We start from the raw sequence: 22,561 nt of genomic DNA, 5'->3' as shown, positions 1-22,561 counted from the left end.
TAAATATTTAACGGTCTTACCTACTTACGAATAATTGTAAGGTCAAATTAAAAATAATAATAATAAAAAATGTTAAATTGAGAGCTAGCTGAAAGTTTTTTGTACTCGTCGACTTTAATGGTTGAATTAAGACTTAGGTAAATAATATGGGTACTTTAATACTTGATTAAAAGTCAAACTATTTAATTTAAATAAAAAATAAAAAAATAAAATTAAAAAAATTAAAAATAATTAAAAATAAGAATTATTACCAAAAAAAAATTTACTATCTTATACGTTAAAAATAAACATACACAAAAATAAATCAAATTTCAATAATAAATAAACTTGTGCTAGTAGTTAATATGAGAATATACGTGGAACATACCTAAAAATTTTTAACTCGGGTCACATTCAAACTCGTTTTATGAGAATTCTAGTGAAAAAAACATATACCGAATTTCGCTCATACGAAACTTCATGAAATACATTAATTGTTTTCTAATTTATTTTTTTAATTATCTTTGTTGTTATATTTAAAAACAAGCACTCAAAATGTATCTAGAAAATCCTTGATTCGTTAGTGGCACGAAATAGGAGACACACGTAAGATAAAATGACCGCTATTTCGTGAGTCGATTTATTGCAATTTTAAGTTATTTCTATGCATATATTCAATCTTTTTTCTTATCAAATCAATTACTAAGGAACCCACAGAAACACTCCCAAAAACTTTTATTCGAATGGGTTTAGCTTTTCCTTCCTATAAGCTTAACAAGTGAGAGCGCGCACCTTACGCCTAAAAAAAGTGCACCCATACAACACAGCTATTCGCGGCCGTCTAACAGTTTCGACCGTCGTATTACTCTTCGTTTAATCACTAAAATATTGGTTATCATTTTATTGAAGAGATTAAATGATACAGATTTTTTTCATATGTATAATTTGAATAAAAGATATTTGAATTCCTTATTATTTGCGCCATAAAAAAAACTAACGAAATAACGTACTAACACGAACTTGGGGCCGTTTACCTTACTCCCAACTTTAATCCTGAGTCGCACACTGTTACAGACGTAACCGGTGGTGATGTTAGAGTAAGGAATGACGTGACTGGAAAAGAATATCGCAGAAATGTTGTTCACCTCAAGAAAGCTGAAACTGGTGAATGGGCTGTTATAAATAAAAATAGCGAAAATGCACCCCACCCGGACCAAGATCAAAATGAAGATTAATATGATTGTCGTGTGGAATCTATAATTAACTGGAATATAAAAATGTATCGATTTCCAAATAATTGAATGATTATAAGTCAAAACAAATCAGAACTCTTTTATTTTCGTTAACAAGGAAGGGATGTAGTATACTGCACCGGCAGGAGTGGGGGTAGTTGACTGTTAACCGTGGCGCCAAGTGGTCGTGCCGAGAGTGGTTCTATGGTGTTATTGTGTATTTTACAATACCTCGGCGGGAAATGGGGTTGCCCGCGCTCAGACCTATCCGGCCTCGCTTCGCTCGGCCGTCTATATGTCTTCGGCCGGCAACCCCTTTCGTCCCGGCCTCTGTAGTAATGTACTATTTCTCAAACATGCAATGAAATATTGATGTTATGTTCCTTATAATAGGCTGCGAAGTATGACGTTTCAGGTGCGGCTAGGACAAAAGGTAGTTAATGGAATTTCATACAAATCTTGCAGGCCTAGGCCGGCAAAGTCCTCTTTTTTAATTTTCATTTCACAGATATTTGTGACACAGCATCGTGGCATTCATCCATTAAAAAAAAACTAGCAGGCAGTATTTGCTTTATGGTTCGTAATGACACTCTATAAAAAAAAAACTAAAAACCATGTTTGCTATAATTTGCAGTTTTATTTGTGTATTAGTATAGTATTATCATTGTTTATACGACAACGGTTTCACTCACTTGAATTTTTAGTCGCTATTGGCGACATGTTTCGGGCCCGTCGCCAATACATGTCGCCAATAGCGACTAAAAATTCAAGTGAGTGAAACCGTTGTCGTATAAACAATTTAAAAGTTTAATAGTAACACGAAAGTTTAATATCGAGTATTATCATTAATCACGTATTATCTCACACAATCAGTAGGCTGATGCTGACGTTTATAATTTTTTTTTTATTAATTGTTTGTTGTAATTAGGTATGTTTTAAAATATTTAATACTATTATGTGTAATTTAATAGCCGTTTTAAAATATTTTTAGGTACTTACACAATTTTTTAATCGGGGCTTAACTGCCTTTGATGCCTAACCAAATAATGAAAATATGGCGGACGAAGGTTTGAAATGTCAACGTATTTAAGAATGATTTCGCTCTGTTTTTTTCTTCGCAAGGATGTAAGGGTGTTACATTGTGTGTAACTCCCGGGGTAAAAATACTGGGAACCTGTGTCTTTAATTTTGACAGCCGCAGGCTGGGGATTTATCACCCTCGTTTCCAATATTTCCAATATCTCACTTAGGGCTTGTGCACAAATCACGCGAGGTTCGATAGAGGGTTGGGGGGTCATGAAAAAAATCACGACAGATCACTTTAGGGGAGGGGAGGGAATCACGTTAGGGAGACCATACGTGTATTTTTCTACAGTGAATGAAACTAAGAAAAAATACCTACCGTAGATACTTTTTTAGGGTTCCGTACCCAAAGGGTAAAACGGGACCCTATTACTAAGACTTCGCTGTCCGTCCGTCCGTCCGTCCGTCCGTCTGTCACCAGGCTGTATCTCACGAACCGTGATAGCTAGACAGTTGAAATTTTCACAGATGATGTATTTCTGTTGCCGCTATAACAACAAATACTAAAAACAGAATAAAATAAAGATTTAAATGGGGCTCCCATACAACAAACGTGATTTTTGACCAAAGTTAAGCAACGTCGGGAGGGGTCAGTACTTGGATGGGTGACCGTTTTTTTTTTACTTTTTTTTGTTTTTTTTTTTGCATTATGGTACGGAACCCTTCGTGCGCGAGTCCGACTCGCACTTGCCCGGTCACTCCGCACTTCAAAATAGCGAGTCTATTTTGGAGCGGGTGGCCTTGACCGGTCGGATGGAAAATTTTCAAAAAAATACACATGAGGTTATGTGGTTTACCCAAACACCTCACCAAATATCACCAAGGGGGAGGGGGGTCAAAATGTAGGCAAAAACACCTCGCGTGATTTGTGCACAACCCCTTACCCCCCTTGTTGCTCAAGGTACTCTATCACATTATAGAGACAAGAAGTTAAGTACCTAATCTGTTTTGACGTGTACGTGAGATGGTGATATCTGACAAGTTATCATATCATAACAGTTCTACTGTATCTTGTTATGTAACATTGAGCCAACTCTTGAAAATAATCGGAGATAAGATCACTGATCAGATGTAATAAATAAGAAAAAATGGAGTGTCGGGAAATTCCAAAAAAACCGGCCAAGTGCGAGCCGGACTTAAGTTCCAAGGGTTCCGTACATTACCCAATTTTTAACAATGTATTTTTTGTATTGTGAAACGCGAGTATATTGCCTTTAAAAACCCGTAGAGGTCGGATCAAAAACTAATTAAGTAATTAGTCCGACTAACGCATGAATGCATATTTCTAATAGGTTTTCCTGTTATCTATTGTAAAGACCTATTTTGTATTTTTTTTTTTCAAAATTTTAGATCCTGTAGTTTCAGAGATAAAGGGAGGGGATAGTAATTTTAGGTACTTATTTTTTGGCTATTTTCTTAAATAACGTCTAAATTATTTATTTTAAAATTACAAAAAAAATATATTTGAGATTCTCAAAATGAGCCAAATTTCAACTTAATTGGTCCAGGACTTTTGAAGAAAATGGGCTGTGACAGACAGACAGACGCACGAATGATCCTATAAGAGTTCCGTTTTTAGGGTTCCGTAGCCAAATGGCAAAATACAGAACCCTTATAGATTCGTCATGTCTGTCTGTCTGTCTGCCTGTCCGTCCGTATGTCACAGCCACTTTTTTCCGAAACTATAAGAACTATACTGTTAAAACTTGGTAAGTAGATGTATTCCGTGAACCTCATTAAGGTTTTCACACAAAAATAGAAAAAAAAACAATAACTTTTGGGGGTCCCCCATGCTTAAAACTGAAACTTACAAATGTTTTTTTTTTCATCACACCCATACGTGTGGGGTATCTTCGGATAGGTCTTCAAAAATGATATTGAGGTTTCTAATATCATTTTATCTTAAAAAAAAAAAAAATTTAAAATTTAAACTGTTTATTATAAATAAAATTTACAATTTTTTTAAGGACTAACTTAACCTAATCTACATTATAATAGATTATTAGCTAAGTGAGAGGTTTTTTACATCATTGACATTATTATTACTATATTTTAATCTAATTTATATAATGTGTATTTATTTTAAATTAGCTTTTGACTAACTTAATCAGTTCAAGTAGTACTTTTTTAACATTAGTTTCAGCTTATGAGGCTTATCTTGTAAGTTATCTATTATATGTCTAGGAAGACTATTTAGGATGTGTGGCAAGTAACTCGACCAGACTCTTTGTCCATAATAGTTGTTACTACTTGGTATATTGAAATGTTTTTTATTTATCAGTACTCTAAGGTTATTTGGCCTATCATACCTATTCAGACTTCCCAGTTTATGTCTATATTCTAATATTATCGCTAGCTTCACTTTATCATATACATTCATTATTTTGCAATGCTGAAATAACTCTTCATAATTATGTTTATATTTATATTTAATTTTTAGTGGTACAATGGATTTAAGAATTCTTACCTGTAGGCTATATATTCTTTGTAGGTGAGTTTTGTGGGTTCTACCATAGCTAGATATCCCATAATTTATTACAGAGTCAGCCATAGCCATGTATATCAGGCGGAGTGTATTATACGGCATTTTGTTTTTAAGTATTGTTAGATTACTGAATACAGCTCTTCTAAACTGTATAGTTTGCGCGAGAGACACTTCCAAAGTGGTAAAAGTGGTGGTGGTGGGCCCCTGTAACTTCTAAAATAAGAGAATGAGTAAACTAAAAAAAATATATGATGTACATTACCATGCAAACTTCCACCTAAAATTGGTTTGAACGAGATCTAGTAAGTAGTTTTTTTAATCGTCATAAATCGTAATTCGCGATTTTATTATGTTACTTGCTGCTACGGAACCTTTCATGGGCGAGTCCGACTCGCACTTGGCCGCTTTTTTCCTTTTGAGGTTCGGAACCCTAAAGAAGTTTTCAAATGCGACAGGGTGATGGCATCCTAGCGCCCGTGTGGGTCCGCGTGCGGGCACCAACGCACTCCTGAAGGAGGTTGCGGAGGGTGGATACCCCTCTCATCACTCATTGGATGTCTGTGCATAGATACGATCCAATGAGCACTATCCTTTGTCGTGGCCAGTGGTGGATTTGCCGATCCGTCCCGGACCTAGGGCGGCAAGTTTTTTTGGGGGCGGCAAAATGTGACAAAAAATTCACTGATGATAACAAGAAATAACTCAACACGTAGTCAATATGATGGGTGCTGAGAAAGGGGCGGCTACACCGATACAGGGCCTGCGGCCTAGGGCGGCAAAGACTGCAAATCCACTGGTCGCGGCATGCCGAGAGTGTGCGCCGAGCCTTAGCTTTTGAGTTCGCTTTCGAAACTGCAGACGGTTTATTACAGATGTAGTGTATCATTATTTTCACGGAAGTGTACGAACGGGTCTTGCTATTTCAGTGTCTCGGTACAAAAAGTACTGAGGTTGACTGAATGACAAATACGAACGTTTCCGACGAAATACGAAAGAAAACAATAATGCAGTACATCTGTATGTATTGTCAGGCGTGGCTCACTCCGCGATTTCGTCGCTTTGCTACAGGTAAAGTACGTCCGTTCCACACCAATTTTGGTGGCTAGCCATAAGCCACGCGTGGTGCTGTCGCCACCTAGCGGCCATATCTGTCCTGATCGTAACAGACGCGTTTTGTTAGAGAGTGAGTTTTCTGTACCTAGAACTATTATTTATTCTGTGGTGTTGTACAGGACAGGTGTCGCTGACCAACCAGATGATGTGGTTCGAGCCGGAGAGCGACGAGGACGCAGAACTCACGGAACTCGTTAAAGCCATCTCGGTAAGGGCAGAGATAGTCTTAATTCTCTTTGGTAAGGGGAGCAACGCTCGAGGTGCACCTAATATCATCATCATCATCATCAGCCTACTCTCGTCCACTGCTGGACATAGGCCTCTCCTATTGCACGCCATTGAGCACGATTTGCGGCAACTCTGATCCAGCTCTTGCCAGCCGCCTTGCGAAGGTTATCGCTCCATCTAGTGTGAGGGCACCTAATATGGTTATTTGCAAACCCCCAGCGATATAAACATATGTATATTTTTGAATTCGGAAAACGGTCCATGTGACTTACACTTATTTGACACATATATTGAATTACTATCGTTTCTCCATTTATTAGGTACTCACTAATACACCATTTTCCACAATTAAAAAAGTCGTCAATAGTCTATAAAATTTTTGATTGGCCAAATATAAATTCTAACTATTCTAAGTATATTGGACGTTGTCACCATGCGCGCAGCACAGTGGAGTAGTCCGCGGCGTAATACGAGCGGGGTTAAATAATAATGTAGATACATTGAACTATTATTAGGTACTAACGTATAGAACCGGCACGGAGAACCAGTATTTTGCACCATGAGTTGATGTTGTTTTGACATCAGACCATAGAAGCGGATCGTCAATCTCGTCTCGCGACCTAAACGCGTAAGCGCCATGGACTTTACGGCGCGTATTGGTTATTTATGAGCTCTAGTCGAACTATAGTTGTTTTAGTTGGCGTATGTGTATATATGTCAGATCGACCGGTACTGCCACCCCATCTTCTCGGCGGCGGGGGGCTGGCCGCCGGCGCTGGAGCGCCACATAGCACAGAAGAGCGCAGAGGAAGGCGAGCCGCGCTCCAGGCTGCCGCCCTTCACGCAGGACGAGATCGACCTGGTTAGAGGTAAGTATTGCAATGACAACAGAAACTAGATTATATTTATTAACAGAAGTATATTTTCAGTGCAATCGAGACAAGAGGTAAAAAGATAAAACCGGGCAAGTGCGAGTCGGACTCGCGCACGAAGGGTTCCGTACCATAATGCAAAAAAAAACAAAAAAAAGCAAAAATAAAAACGGTCACCCATCCAAGTACTGACCCCTCCCGACGTTGCTTAACTTTGGTCAAAAATCACGTTTGTTGTATGGGAGCCCCATTTAAATCTTTATTTTATTCTGTTTTTAGTATTTGTTGTTATAACGGCAACAGAAATACATCATCTGTGAAAATTTCAACTGTCTAGCTATTACGGTTCGTGAGATACAGCCTGGTGACAGACGGACGGACGGACGGACGGACGGACAGCGAAGTCTTAGTAATAGGGTCCCGTTTTACCCTTTGGGTACGGAACCCTAAAAAGGTATTCACGCAGCGCACCACATCCTTTGTCCCCTTCTAATTTAAATGTACCTTCCATAAAAACCTTTATTTACAGCAGAAAAGGGGTCCTCATGCACATGAAGCATAAGGACCAGTTTTTGTAGGAAAGCCACAAATAATAAAGCATTGGTACGTTACAGGGTCATACGACTACCTGGGTCTGAACCACTACACGACGCGCACGGTGCGCGGCGCCGCCCCGGGCGAGGAGGCGGGCACGTTCCTGCTGGACGGGTTCAAGGAGCTGGGCGCCGTGCTGGGCGCCAGGCCGGAGTGGCCCACCACCATGTCGCACTGGTTCATGGTGAGGACGCCATATCCCTCTCCTTGTCCTACACTACACTACACGCCGCCCCGGGCGAGGAGGCGGGCACGTTCCTGCTGGACGGGTTCAAGGAGCTGGGCGCCGTGCTGGGCGCCAGGCCGGAGTGGCCCACCACCATGTCGCACTGGTTCATGGTGAGGACGCCATATCCCTCTCCTTGTCCTACACTACACTACACGCCGCCCCGGGCGAGGAGGCGGGCACGTTCCTGCTGGACGGGTTCCAGGAGCTGGGCGCCGTGCTGGGCGCCAGGCCGGAGTGGCCCACCACCATGTCGCACTGGTTCATGGTGAGGACGCCATATTCCTCTCCTTGTCCTGGCCTTTGCCACGGTTCATGGGAGCCTGGGGTCCGCTTGGCAACTAATCCCACAAAATGGCCAAAGCACTAGTTTTTTACGAAAACGATTCCCATTGCCACTATTTGGCACTGACACTAGCCCTTATTGGGATTAGGTAGGTGTTTGACAGTTCAGACAGTCTGTACAAGTATTATTTACGGTCGTCATAATGCCGCAGCAGTTTGACGTTTAAAAAAACACTTGCACAGTCTGGACTAGCAAAATCGCTGCCAACTTAGCTTGGTCTTACTCTAATGATATACCTATCGTAAGTAGCAGAAACCTCACAGGTACTACGAGCCGGAGTTTAATCCCACGACCTCGATAGTACGCTTTGCTTCACAAACTCCACGTATTTCTTCGAGAGTTAAAGAGGCGGGTCATGCTCGATGCTTTTGGTCAGCCATTCTCAAAGACTCCAATCAAAATCGAGCTTTTCTATATGGCTGGTCCACAGTTCAATGGTGACAAACGAAAATTTTTAGTTTCCTCCTCCGCTCCGTAAAATATTTCGCTTTTCAAAAAGGTTCCGTCACCAAAAGAGTGTCAAAACCGCTTCATAGGCCACAGTAAATACCGGAAAGGTCTTGACCCCCTTATTTGTTGATCCAGGTGCACCCCGAGGGTTTCCGCGCGCTGCTGTCGTACGTGAAGCAGCAGTACGGCGACGTGCCCATCTTCATCCTGGAGAACGGTCTGTCCGACGCCGGCACGGCCCTGGACGACCAGGACCGCGTCGACTACTACAGGAACTACCTGGAGCAGGTACTGGCCAAGTCTCCGCGCGCTGCTGTCGTACGTGCAGCAGCAGTACGGCGACGTGCCCATCCTCATCCTGGAGAACGGTCTGTCCGACGCCGGGACGGCGCTGGATGACCAGCCCCGGGTCGACTACTATAGGAACTACTTGGAACAGGTACTGGACAAGTTTTCAAGTCTTAAGCCCTATTTAGACGACGCGAGGACTCGCATGCGAGTTTCATTACATTGTGATTTTTAATCTGTCGGTTGAATTGCACGTAACCAACAATCCGCAATGTAATTAAAATCGCATGCGAGTTCGCGCGCCGTCTAAATCAGCCCTTAGGACCAGATCTCACCAGGACACCGCGGCGCGCTGGCGCGCGGCGCTACAGTCACCGCGACCTTCAATAATAGTACATTATTGTCGAGGCTCGGAAGTAGCTACTTGCAGGCTGAGGATTCGTTTTAAACGGACGACCTTGGGAGTCCGTTTAATTGAATCCGAAGCCAGCAAGTAGCCTTCCAGCCGAGTCATATATAGTGCTTTTCTCAAAAATGGTGCAAGAAATATAAATATCATAGAAATATTTTACAAAAGCAACGTTCTTACGTATATATTTTGACAGAAAAAAGCCCTTGCCGCCTTTTTATTTTTTTTAATAAAAAAATAGAAGTGTATTTTTCTGCCAAAAATACGCCAACCTATTTGAGACATCTAAATAGTCGCGGTACTAATCATCTGTTTGGCTGTTTAATGGGCCTGTGCCTTCATTTGATATGGTAATTACAACTTTTAAAAAGTTTGGAACTCGACAAATAATGGAATTTGTATGCAACATTGCAGTCCCAAAATCGAGACTGCAATGTTTTTAACTTTTTAATTTTTGACTGACCATAAACTACGCGCTTCGCGACCTATTTTTTAGACGGCAAAGTCGACTTTGCCGTCCATTTTTGAGAAAAAGTAGTATACATAGCAATGTGGAAGTTGCACAAAAAATTTTAAATTTACATTTGAGAAAATTCTCATGCAATTTTTAACCGACTTCCAAATCCCAAAGGAGGAGGTTATCAATTCGGTTGTATGTTTTTATTTTTTTATTTTTTTTATTTTTTATGTTTGTTACTCCATATCTCCGTCATTACTGAACCGATTTTGAAAATTATTTTTTTGATTGAATGTATATGCATACAGATTGGTCCCGTTTCTGTCAAAACCCAGTTCTGATGATGGGTTCCATAAGGAATCGAGGGAACTCCTCAAATCTTAAAGGCACACATATAGTGATTTTTGGGTTTTTATCATCAAATCAAGCATATACATCCAAAAGAGTAACATTTGATGAAGTGGAACTGCTGATGATGATCAGAACGGAACTCCTCAACGACGCATAGTTCACGGTTGGCGATTTGTCCTCTTCGTTATGTTTGTTAAGCAAGTTCAGTTTTTAATGCACATTTTTGTCAAGCTCGAGTTCTGATGATGGGATCCATGAGGAATCGAGAGAACTCCTCAAATCTTAAAGGCATGCGTATAGAGATTTTTGTATTTACATCAGAAAATTAAGCATTTTCATTAAAAACTGTCGCATTTGATGAAGTGGAACTGCTGATGATGATCAGAACAGAACTCTTCAACGACGCATAGTTCACGTTTCGAGATTTTTCCTCTTCGTTATGTTTGTTAAGCAAGTTAAGTTTTTAAGCCACATTTTTGTCAAGCTCGAGTTCTGATGATGGGATCCATAAGGAATCGAGGGAACTCCTCAAATATTAAAGGCATGCGTATAGAGATTTTTGTATTTACATCAGAAAATTAAGCATTTTCATTAAAAACTGTCGCATTTGATGAAGTGGAACTGCTGATGATGATCAGAACAGAACTCTTCAACGACGCATAGTTCACGTTTGGCGATTTTTCCTCTTCGTTATGTTTGTTAAGCAAGTTAAGTTTTTAAGCCACATTTTTGTCAAGCTCGAGTTCTGATGATGGGATCCATAAGGAATCGAGGGAACTTCTCAAATATTAAAGGCATACGCATAGATTTTTTTTGTATTTTCATCATAAAATCAAGCATTTACATTAAAAACTGTCGCATTTGATGAAATGGAACTGCTGATGATGACCAGAATAGAACTCTTCAACAACGCATAATACACAGTTGGTGATTACGAATTTCGATTTTGACTTGGACTGGGTCCCGGACTCGGACCCAGAACCGGACTCATAGCCGGATCCGGTTCGGACCCGGACCCGGACCTGGACTCGAACCCGGGCTCGGACCCGGACTCGGACCCGGACTCGGACCCGGACTCAGACCCGGACTCGGACCCGGACCTTGACCCGGAAAACCACTAGGATACCTTAACTAAATAAACCACTATGATTACCTACCATAAAATGTGTAAGTATGATGATGCCAATCTTACTAGCCCCTCCCGCATAAACCCCCGTACACCGCACCGCATGGGCCGTTAAGTGGGTTAGGTTAGGTTTGAACTGCGATCCTCACAGAACTGAACTGCTATCAGAGAAGTGGGTTAGGTTAGGCTAGAACTACTACCCTTACAGAAGCGAAATGCTAGTAGAAAAGTGGGTGGTTTTACCTCCTTTTTAACCGACTTCCAAATCCCAAAGGAGGAGGTTATCAATTCGGTTGTATGTTTTTTTTTATTTTTATTTTTTTTATTTTTTTTATTTTTTATGTTTGTTACTCCATATCTCCGTCATTACTGGACCGATATTGAAAATTATTTTTTTGATTGTATGTATATGCATACAGATTGGTCCCGTTTTTGTCAAAATCCAGTTCTGATGATGGGATCTATGAGGAATCGACGGAACTCCTCAAATCTTAAAGGCATACATATGGTGATTTTTGTGTTTTTATCAACAAATCAAGCATATACATTCAAAAATGTGACATTTGATGAAGTGGAACTGCTGATGATGATCAGAACGGAACTCTTCAACGACGCATAGTTCACCTTTGGCGATTTGTCCTCTTCGTTATGTTTGTTAAGCAAGTTAAGTTTTTAAGCCACAATTTTGTCAAGCTTGAGTTCTGATGATGGGATCCATGAGAAATCGAGGGAACTCCTCAAATTTTAAAGGCATGCGTATAGAGATTTTTGTATTTTCATCAGAAAATCAAGCATTTTCATTAAAAACTGTCGCATTTGATGAAGTGGAACTGCTGATGATGATCAGAACGGAACTCTTCAACGACGCATAGTTCACGTTTGGCGATTTGTCCTCTTCGTTATGTTTGTTAAGCAAGTTTAGTTTTTAAGCCACATTTCTGTCAAGCTCGAGTTCTGATGATGGGATCCATAAGGAATCGAGGGAACTCCTCAAATATTAAAGGCATACGTATAGATTTTTTTGTATTTTCATCATAAAATCAAGCATTTACATTAAAAACTGTCGCATTTGATGAAGTGGAACTGCTGATGATGATCAGAACAGAACTCTTCAACGACGCATAGTACATGTTTGGTGATTTCGAATTTCGATTTTGACTTGGACTGGGACCCGGACTCATACCCGGATCCGGTTCGGACCCGGACTCGGACTCGGACTCGGACCCGGACTCGGACCCGGACTCGAACCCGGACTCGGACCCGGACCCGGACCCGGACTCGGACCGGGACTCGGACCCGGACTCTCACTCAGAGACCCGGACCTTGACCTGGAAAACCACTATGATACCTAAACTAAATAAACCACTATGATTACCTACCATAAAATGTGGGTATGATGATGCCAAACCCCTCCCGCTCAAACTCCCGTACACCGCACCGCATGCGCCGTTAAGTGGGTTAGGTTAGGTTTGAACTGCGATCCTCACAGAACCGAACAAAAGTGGGTTAGGTTTGGTTAGAACTGCGAGTCTTACAGAAAGGAAATGCTACTAGAAAAGTGGGTTTGATTAGGTTCGAACTGCGATCCTCACAGAACCGAACTGCTATCAGAGAAGTGGGTTAGGTTAGGCTAGAACTACGACCCTTACGGAAACGAAATGCTACTAGAAAGTACTGGTTTTACCTCCTTTTCTACATAGTGCACCATCTACCATAATCTTTCACCGGGCCCCATAGAAGTCGGTTTTTTTTTTCTTAAAAATTATCTACATAGTGTACCATCTGCAATAATCTTTCACCGGCCCCCATAGAAGTCGGTTTTTTTTTCTTAAAAATTTTTTTTTTTATTATTTTTTTTTTTATTATGTTTGTTACTCCATATCTCCGTCATTACTGGACCGATTTTGAAAATTCTTTTTTTGATTGAATGTATATGCATACAAATTGGTCCCGTTTTTATCAAAACCCAGTTCTGATAATGGGATCCATGAGGAATCGAGGGAACTTCTCAAATCTTAAAGGCATACATATAGTGATTTTTGGGTTTTGATCAACAAATCAAGCATATACATCCAAAAAAGTGACATTTGATGAAGTGGAACTGCTGATGATGATCAGAACGGAACTCTTCAACGACGCATAGTTCATGGTTGGCGATTTGTCCTCTTCGTTATGTTTGTTAAGCAAGTTAAGTTTCTAAGCCACATTTTTGTCAAGCTCGAGTTCTGATGATGGGATCCATGAGGAATCGAGAGAACTCCTCAAATCTTAAAGGCATGCGTATAGAGATTTTTGTATTATCATCATAAAATCAAGCATTTACATTAAAAACTGTCGCATTTGATGAAGTGAAACTGCTGATGATGACCAGAACAGAACTCTTCAACGACGCATAGAGTACACGTTTGGTGATTACGAATTTCGATTTTGACTTGGACTGGGACCCTGACTCGGACCGAGAACTGGACTCATACCCGGATCCGGTTCGGACCTTGACCCGGACCCGGACCCGGACCCGGACCCGGACCCGGACTCGGACCCGGATTCGGACCTGGACTCGGACCCGAACTCGGACTCGGTTTCGGACCCGGACCTTGACCCGGAAAACCACTATGATACCCTTAACTAAATAAACCACTATGATTACCTACCATAAAATGTAGGTATAAAGTATGATGATACCAATCTTACTAGCCCCTCCCGCTTAAACCCCCGCCGTTTAGTGGGTTAGGTTAGGTTTGAACTGCGATCCTCACAGAACCGAACAAGGGTTAGGTTAGGCTAGAACTACGACCCTTACAGAAGCGAAATGCTGGTAGAAAAGTGGGTGGTTTTACCTCCTTTTCTACATAGTGTACCATCTACAATAATCTTTCACCGGCCTCCACAGAAGTCGGTTTTTTTTCTTAAAAATTATACACTTAAAAAGTGCCCGTTCAGATTAGGAATTTTTACTCAAAGTTCTAACTGATGACGACTGTCGCTCATTGACGTCTATTAGAAGTATAAAATCGAAAAAACTGTAAGAAGATTTGGCATTTGCAATTTTTGAACATTCTCTTTGGTACCGTCGCTGTTAACTCTCTGTATTGTACATCAGTGGACGTTATACCTTTTGTAATAAGGTCCACTATGTACAGGCGTGTTCGTTGATTGCTAAGCCGGAGTTATAATGCGTAACTTGTGCAGGTGCTGCTGGCCATGGAGCAGGACGGAGTGAACGTGGTGGGCTACACCGCCTGGTCGCTCCTCGACAACTTCGAGTGGATGGACGGATACCAGTGAGTACTGACCTCGAGTGTGAGCAGTGCAGCTGGCCATGGAGCAGGACGGAGTGAACGTGGTAGGCTACACCGCCTGGTTGCTCCTCGACAACTTCGAGTGGATGGACGGGTACCAGTGAGTACTGACCTCGAGTGTGAGCAGTGCAGCTGGCCATGGAGCAGGACGGAGTGAACGTGGTGGGCTACACCGCCTGGTCGCTCCTGGACAACTTCGAGTGGATGGACGGATACCAGTGAGTACTGACCTCGAGTGTGAGCAGTGCCGCTGGCCATGGAGCAGGACGGAGTGAACGTGGTGGGATACACCGCCTGGTCGCTCCTGGACAACTTCGAGTGGATGGACGGATACCAGTGAGTACTGACCTCGAGTGTGAGCAGTGCAGCTGGCCATGGAGCAGGACGGAGTGAACGTGGTGGGCTACACCGCCTGGTCGCTCCTCGACAACTTCGAGTGGATGGACGGGTACCAGTGAGTACTGACCTCGAGTGTGAGCAGTGCAGCTGGCCATGGAGCAGGACAAGTGAACGTGGTGGGCTACACCGCCTGGTCGCTCCTCGACAACTTCGAGTGGATGGACGGGTACCAGTGAGTACTGACCTCGAGTGTGAGCAGTGCAGCTGGCCATGGAGCAGGACGGAGTGAACGTGGTGGGCTACACCGCCTGGTCGCTCCTCGACAACTTCGAGTGGATGGACGGATACCAGTGAGTACTGACCTCGAGTGTGAGCAGTGCAGCTGGCCATGGAGCAGGACAAGTGAACGTGGTGGGCTACACCGCCTGGTCGCTCCTCGACAACTTCGAGTGGATGGACGGGTACCAGTGAGTACTGACCTCGAGTGTGAGCAGTGCAGCTGGCCATGGAGCAGGACGGAGTGAACGTGGTGGGCTACACCGCCTGGTCGCTCCTCGACAACTTCGAGTGGATGGACGGATACCACCCAGGTAGCATTTATACGTCATTATGACGTCCGTTTACGGTACTTCTCGACGTAAGAGACGTCATTTCTTGACGTCGGGGGTCCCAGCAGATGACGTCAATTTGTCACAGCCTCAAGACGTCAGTTTACAGACGTAAGACAGACGTCATATACTGACTTCACAGGGACGTTACTGGGCCGTACATATAAGGGCAGCCACTGACGTTGGAGTGACGTCATATACTGAGTTCATGGGGACGTTACTGGGCCGTACATATTAGGGCAGCCACTGACGTTGGAGTGACGTCATATACTGAATTCATAGGGGCGTTACTGGGCCGTACATATTAGGGCAGCCAAGAAATTGGAGTGACGCCCTCTGCCGTCGAATCCTAGAACCGAATAGCCAACTATCCGGTTCGAAGGACCATGTACGAGGTCCAACAATAACACTACCAAAGCTACCACTTTATTTACTATTTACACTACTGTTGTTCCTCGAACCTTATATATAAACCCGGAAAAATCTTAACACCGCGTTGTAGAACAGACGCTTTGGGAACAAAGCGCCATCTCTTGACTTATTTGGTAATTAATGGTAAGGTACGTCCTGATAGTGACCCCAAATAGACGTCACTGAAACGTCATGTTTGTGACCAAAAATGTACATCCTGATAGTGACCCCAAATAGACGTCAGTGAAACGTCAACTTTGTGACTAAAATGGTACGTCCTGATAGTGACCCCAAATAGACGTCAGTGAAACGTCGTATTTGTGACCAAAAAGGTACGTCTTGATAGTGACCCCAAATACACGTCAGTGAAACGTCAACTTTGTGACTAAAATGGTACGTCCTGATAGTGACCCCCAATAGACGTCAGTGATACGTCGTATTTGTGACCAAAAAGGTACGTCCTGATAGTGACCCCAAATAGACGTCACTGAAACATCATGTTTGTGACCAAAAAGGTACGTCCTGATAGTGACCCCTAATAGTCGTCAGTGAAACGTCAACTTTCTGACTAAAATAGTACGTCCTGATAGTGACCCTAAATAGACGTCATTAAAACGTCAATTTTGTGACTAAAAGGTACGTCCTGATAGTGACCCCAAATGCACGTCAGTAAAACGTCTACTCTCGACGAATAAATGACCGACCTTATTATGACCTATAAATGACGTTGCCTGTGCGTCGCTGACGTCAGTTTGCTACCTGGGCAGTGAGTACTGACCTCGAGTGTGAGCAGTGCTGCTGGCGATGGAGCAGGACGGAGTGAACGTGGTGGGCTACACAGCCTGGTCGCTTCTGGACAACTTCGAGTGGATGGACGGATACCAGTGAGTACTTCATATATCTCTCTCTCTCTTCCTTCCCTGCCGTATCCGGAAATGGCGACTCCATCAACAATTCTTATCCGGATTATGAAATGCCCTGATGTGGCTCGCAAAACCAAACTTTGTCTTGAAGATGCGGTCACACGATGTGGAGTTGTCCAGTCGAGTTCCGGGTGTATGTGTAGTATGGCTACCATCAGTTTGGCATTGACATAAACGCTATCGAGAACGTAATATACTTTCTATGCATCTCGCTCGTACTGACATATTAGTGCGAAAGAGATATATAGAAAGTAAATTACGTTCACGATAGCGTTTAAGTCAATGCTAAACTGATGGTAGCCGTATAGGAGGGCTTAGGTCGCGTCTTGCGGATAAGACGCTTAGCATCTAGGTCTTCCAGACGCTGCTGCTCAAATTGATCTACTTTCTTATGAACACTAGAACGCCATTCCGATCTTTGTAAGTATTGTAGGTTAGTATTCATGCATGCGAGCGAGACGCAGGGGCGAATGTGAACAAAATTACATTTATTTAGATATCCTTTTGATGTCAGGTGTACGTTTAAATTGGCCTCTTAATTGTCTCATTGTGTCAGGTCTCGCTTCGGTCTGCACCACGTTGACTTCTCGTCGCCGCAGCGCACGCGCACGGCGCGGCGTTCGGCGCGCTACTACGCAGCCGTCGCGCGCACCAAGGACCTCGACGCAGAATACCAGTTCGACAACATGGCCGACGAGCTGTAGACAACATGGCTGACGAGTTGTAGACAACATGACGCTGGTTGAAAGTAAATGATAAATTTACTTTCTTGTCCAGCGAATTGGCTACTTTCCTCCTTGTCAAATCAGCTTCTTTTTTAGAACTGTCAAAACGTTTTTCTCTTATGGAATTTATATGAAAACGTGTGTAGTGACGTCTCGGTCAACTCTCCTAATTTTTATATTTCAATCCAATTTATTAAATAGAAATAGTATTTAAAAATAACTGCTATCTATGTTTTTCTAATAATTAAGTATCTGGTGCTTTATTTCGTGCACGGTGTGAAATAATTTATTTTAAGTAGAGGAAAGTACCCAATTGGCATTGCCATTTAGCGCGGCAATACCACCAGCCTTCTGGACACCCTACCGTCCGGCACCGAGCTAGCTCCCATTGTTTATTTGTAAATAATATGTATATAGTTGTTAGAGTTTAGTTTTAATTTTAATGTTCAGTTTACTTATTTTGTTAATACTATATAGAAGTAAATGATGTTTTTTAAAAATTATTATATTTATATGTTTTTTTTAATGCATTCTCTTCCTCTTGTTAGTTGACTACATAAGAATCACATACTTACATCCTGCTGCCGTTGTTAGTTTGTGTCACAAAAATATAGTACCGGTATAGAATATATACCGTGATTGTTTCTGGTTCGGGTTTTAATCATTTTTTACCTAAAATATGAACTAAAGAATATGTGGTTATATTGTATCTATGCAACATATATTTTAATTTTATGGTAATTTGTGTGCCTACGTGAAAATAAGTAGATAATTAAATGTATCTAAAACCATGTTTATGAGACTCAAACTATAAGTTGTTGTGTAGGTAAGTCATGTCCTAGTCTAGTTATAAATGCGAGAGAAGTTCTGCTAGTTAATATTAATGCCAAATGAACATTCGATCGATTGTGTTTCGACATGATAGTAAATATGCGTATCAATGTTCTGGTACTCTATACTCTCGCAAACGACTAAGGCCCGACTAGAACCCATATATGTATATAGGATCACTTTGTTGTCCGTCCGGCCGTCTGTCTGTCTCAATATAAAGAGTCTTGACATGACAGAGCGCGGCAAAACCGACAAATAATGATTGTCGAACGAGCGAGCGAAGATGAGAGGTCATGTTTTTCTGGTCATTTTATTTGCAAGAAACATGGTCGAGTTTAGTATCAAATGAAAGTGCTCGGTTTACACTTTAATAATATCGTTTTTAAATTTACCATTTTGAAATAATTAGCAAGATAAAAATAAAATAAAATAAACATAATATAAGTATATGACATTTGACAGGAAATATTTCATTTTGGCACACATACAGTTTATTTTAATCTCTATGGTGGTGACTTAAATCCAGGGGAGGGACAGCCGTACTTATACAAAGCCTTTTATTCGAAAAAATAGCGCCATCTATATTACTTAACGGTAAAAATTTTTTTTAAATATGGCTTTATTTTGGTGGTGCTGGCGCAAAATGTTGGGTATCTCGTGGACAGCGCATCGCACCAACGTGTCTATTCTGAACGAGCTCAACATAAAAACCCGTCTCTCTACTATCTGTCTCAGGAGAATCCTCGGCTTCTTTGGGCACTTGGCCCGGCGGGAACCCGACAGTCTAGAGAAGTTGATGATCGGTGGCCAGGTTGAGGGCAGAAGAGGCAGAGGCAGAATACCCACACGTTGGTTTGATGCCATCGAGGAAGTCCCACATGTCAAGTTCCAAGGCTCTATGCGGAAGGCAGAAGATCGGTCAGGTTGGAGAGCAATATATCCAAGTTAAAGCGACTTATGGTGGTCACGACCCTCAGTCATGAGGTTTCGACGAAGAAGAAGAAGAGATGGCTTTATTTTATTTCGTCATAACATCTTAAAAGTCTTGTATCTAGGGCATGAAACAAACAAAAAAACATCTGATAGAACACATTATTTATGGCCATCGTTGCCATGGAGGCGATTGTCACAAAAAAACAACTTTGTCAAATAAAACTCAAAATATTATAACACCGTATTTATTGTCTGTACTACGACATAATTCAGATAAATAAAAATACTTTAGGTTTTACAATGTTAAAAGAAACAAAGTTTTCATTCGCCATCACAGTTGCTGAGAACCATATACGAAGTATCAGAAAATTCAGAAACAACCATGACGGGTAGATTCATAACCTGCTGCGTGTAATGGGTTTCGTGGTCAATTGTGTGTTATTCCAGCCGTGTATGATAGGTACTTTATTTACATCAACAGTCAAGTTAAAAGTACCAAATCTGTTTCGTGTATTAATAAATATCCTGAAGCCTTTCTTCAAAGTGGAAGTTTTTTACGTTCGCAACATACTTAGACGCTATTTATGCCCCTTCTCCCCTGATATTGAAGTTGATGTTTCTGGTTAAGAATTACAGATGGCGCTTCAAAATTGAGACGAGAGGGCTCTCTTTGTCCTATATATCAAGCAAATCTTGTCAGTATAAAAGGCACGAAATTCAAAATTTCTAGGGACGATATCCCTTCGCGCCTACGTTTTTCAAATTTACCACCTTTTTCTACTGACAAGATCTGCTTGACCAACTATATTATACATACTAGATCTATCAGTAAAGTTAAGGGCTCCACAGACCTTGCAATAAATCGCGATCTTTGATCCCTTGCTGCATATAGTGCGACATAAAATAAAATAAAATGGAACTCAAAAATGTCCATACTAAATTGTTGCCATGTGTAAGCATTTTACGTCAAATATATGACAGTTATGTACGTAGAAAGTGGCGCCGTCATTTATTTTCCATTATTTTATGTCGCACTATACGAGTACCTAAGTAGGTGCAACAAAGTCAATCGCTAGGTAAGTATATAATTATTGGTTAGCCGCGAGTTCTCAGTTCGGGGCGAACTACTAGTTAACTTAATTGTAGTTGTAAGCTTCTTATTGTTGGTGGTTTTATTGAAGTGGGTTTAATAAAAAATGTTGTATTGTTTTAATCATTTATTTGAACTATTTATAAAGTAATTTATACTATAAGTAGGTACTATTCATATTTACACAATTATTTGTACATGTTAGCAATAACTCTAAGGTTACGAACTTAATTATAGATTTTATTAAATTATAATTAAATAAATCTTCTGATTATATTTAATTAATCAAATCTCTATAACGCTAAAAACTTTCGCGTTTTGAACACATACATAATAACTAGACCCCGACGCTCAAAAGACGCTAGTGTGGGGTGGCTCTTACAGTATCAGCAAAGACGAATATGTAACTCCGTTTACGATGAATAAAGTCTAAGAAAAAAACGTGCCTCGGAAATCAAGAAAAGTCATTCTCGGATAGATCGCGCACACACCTTTGGCCTATGCTCTGCTAGATGGCGTGACAACACCGTTTTATATTTAACAATTTTAACACATAGGTAAAGTGTGTACAGTGAAAGAACATGGGTCGATATAAAACTAATAAAATCATTTATACATATATACAGCGTGATTCAGGAGACGTGAGCAGGACTAACACTGCACATTTCGTAAATTATAAGCAACTGTTTCGTATCAGTATTAGTGAGATTAACGTTAATTTTCTAGTCGTGTTGAAAAAAAAAGTTATTAATTTATTTACGACATGCATGGTCACCCTACAATTAGAATACTAAACTACCGATATTCTGTGTCAAATTGAATGTCATCACGGTCTGGTTACTTTTGATAACTCGTATCTCACTCAAGTTTGACAGTTTATTTTGGTTCGTAATCATAATGGTGTCATTACGGTTACAGAGGTTAATTTTATGTTTATTAATTAGGTCTTGTAGGGTGACCATGATTGTAGAAAATTAAATTTGCCCTCGCCAAAAAGTTAAAAAATAGTAAAAAGTGTGGTTGTTTCACCTAAATACGACGGTGAGCGATCAATTATCAGTTACTGAGTATGCAGGGTTAGTCCTGCTCACGTCTCATGAATCATCCTGTATATAGGTACATTTTTTTGATAATTGTTTACATTTTCATTTTGAGTTTTAATAGTGTGTCGATAGATGGCAGTTAATTTACTGTGACTATAAAATTTACTACTAGCTAATGACGGTATCTATTCTCTTTGGTATTGTTCGTAAATGTGGTTGGCATTGGCAACTGTCAAAGTTTTACATAGATGGCGCCATCATCATAGCTTGCCCCTTTCTCTACTTGATTTCTATGATAATTTGGCTTAAAGGGCTGACATCCAGGGCATAAAATTCTATAAAAAAAACAACGGGTTGCACTCCGGGAGTGCCGACAGAAGTGAAAACTCAATGACTAGTCCAAAATGTCTGCAGCACTATGTATTATAATTGACCCATCCTCCTTTCTATTGAAAAACTTTAGTTCCGAAATTGCTGGCCAGTGAGCTTAAATTTGTAGCGTTAATTGTTTAAAATTCGAAAAGAAATTGTAAAGTTACCTTGTAGACCTCGCATCTAAATATATTTGGTCATGATATTTTGAGTTTTATTCACCAGTACTAGATTTCACTTTTATTAGCGATTTCATCAAGATGAGACTTTATTGAATTATATTGGAGTGATATAAAGTTTGAATGTAACTGTGAGATCCTCGTATTTCAGTCCGTACAAGATTATAACATTGAGCTTTATTGCTTAAAATAAAAGTCCAGTTTTAAATAATTAACCTGATTATGATACGTTATGACTAAAGTTATTTGGTGAATAACATTGTCCGTTACACATGACGTCAGCGCATTACGCGTTACGCGTTATGCTGTCTAGACAGTCTAGAGTTAATCATTTTTTTCCCCACCTCAAAAAGTGCTCAGTAGTGAGGTAAGCAGTGTCACCCAATGTATGGGACCTGCAAATTTTGGTATCGGATGAATTCACTTGGCACAGATGTAGTATACGTAAAGCTTATGACACTACTTCCCAGGCTACAGCGCCGCTAAAGAAGTTTTCACTTCAAGAACAAGAATTTGACACAATTCTAGGGATTGACAGGGCAAGCTATGCTGGCGCCGTCTGCTAAATA

General features: G+C 41.0%; 1 protein-coding gene across 1 annotated transcript in view; it reads left to right on the top strand.

The window, feature by feature from the left end:
- LOC134674153 (lactase-like protein) overlaps positions 1–17,523 on the top strand; it is a 33,341-nt gene extending 15,818 nt beyond the window's left edge. The window contains exons 7-14 of the mRNA XM_063532208.1: positions 6,012–6,100; positions 6,842–6,989; positions 7,607–7,770; positions 7,889–8,080; positions 8,744–8,878; positions 8,910–9,047; positions 14,429–14,520; positions 17,376–17,523. Coding sequence (XP_063388278.1) covers positions 6,012–6,100; positions 6,842–6,989; positions 7,607–7,770; positions 7,889–8,080; positions 8,744–8,878; positions 8,910–9,047; positions 14,429–14,520; positions 17,376–17,523 — 1,106 coding nt within the window. The remainder of the gene's footprint in view (positions 1–6,011; positions 6,101–6,841; positions 6,990–7,606; positions 7,771–7,888; positions 8,081–8,743; positions 8,879–8,909; positions 9,048–14,428; positions 14,521–17,375) is intronic.
- Positions 17,524–22,561: the final 5,038 nt, after the last annotated feature.

This window comes from Cydia fagiglandana, chromosome 19, assembly GCF_963556715.1.
Source record: "Cydia fagiglandana chromosome 19, ilCydFagi1.1, whole genome shotgun sequence".
NCBI lineage: Eukaryota > Metazoa > Arthropoda > Insecta > Lepidoptera > Tortricidae > Cydia > Cydia fagiglandana.
The sequence above is the reverse complement of the archived record's forward strand: the minus strand, read 5'-3'. Positions and strand labels throughout refer to the sequence as shown.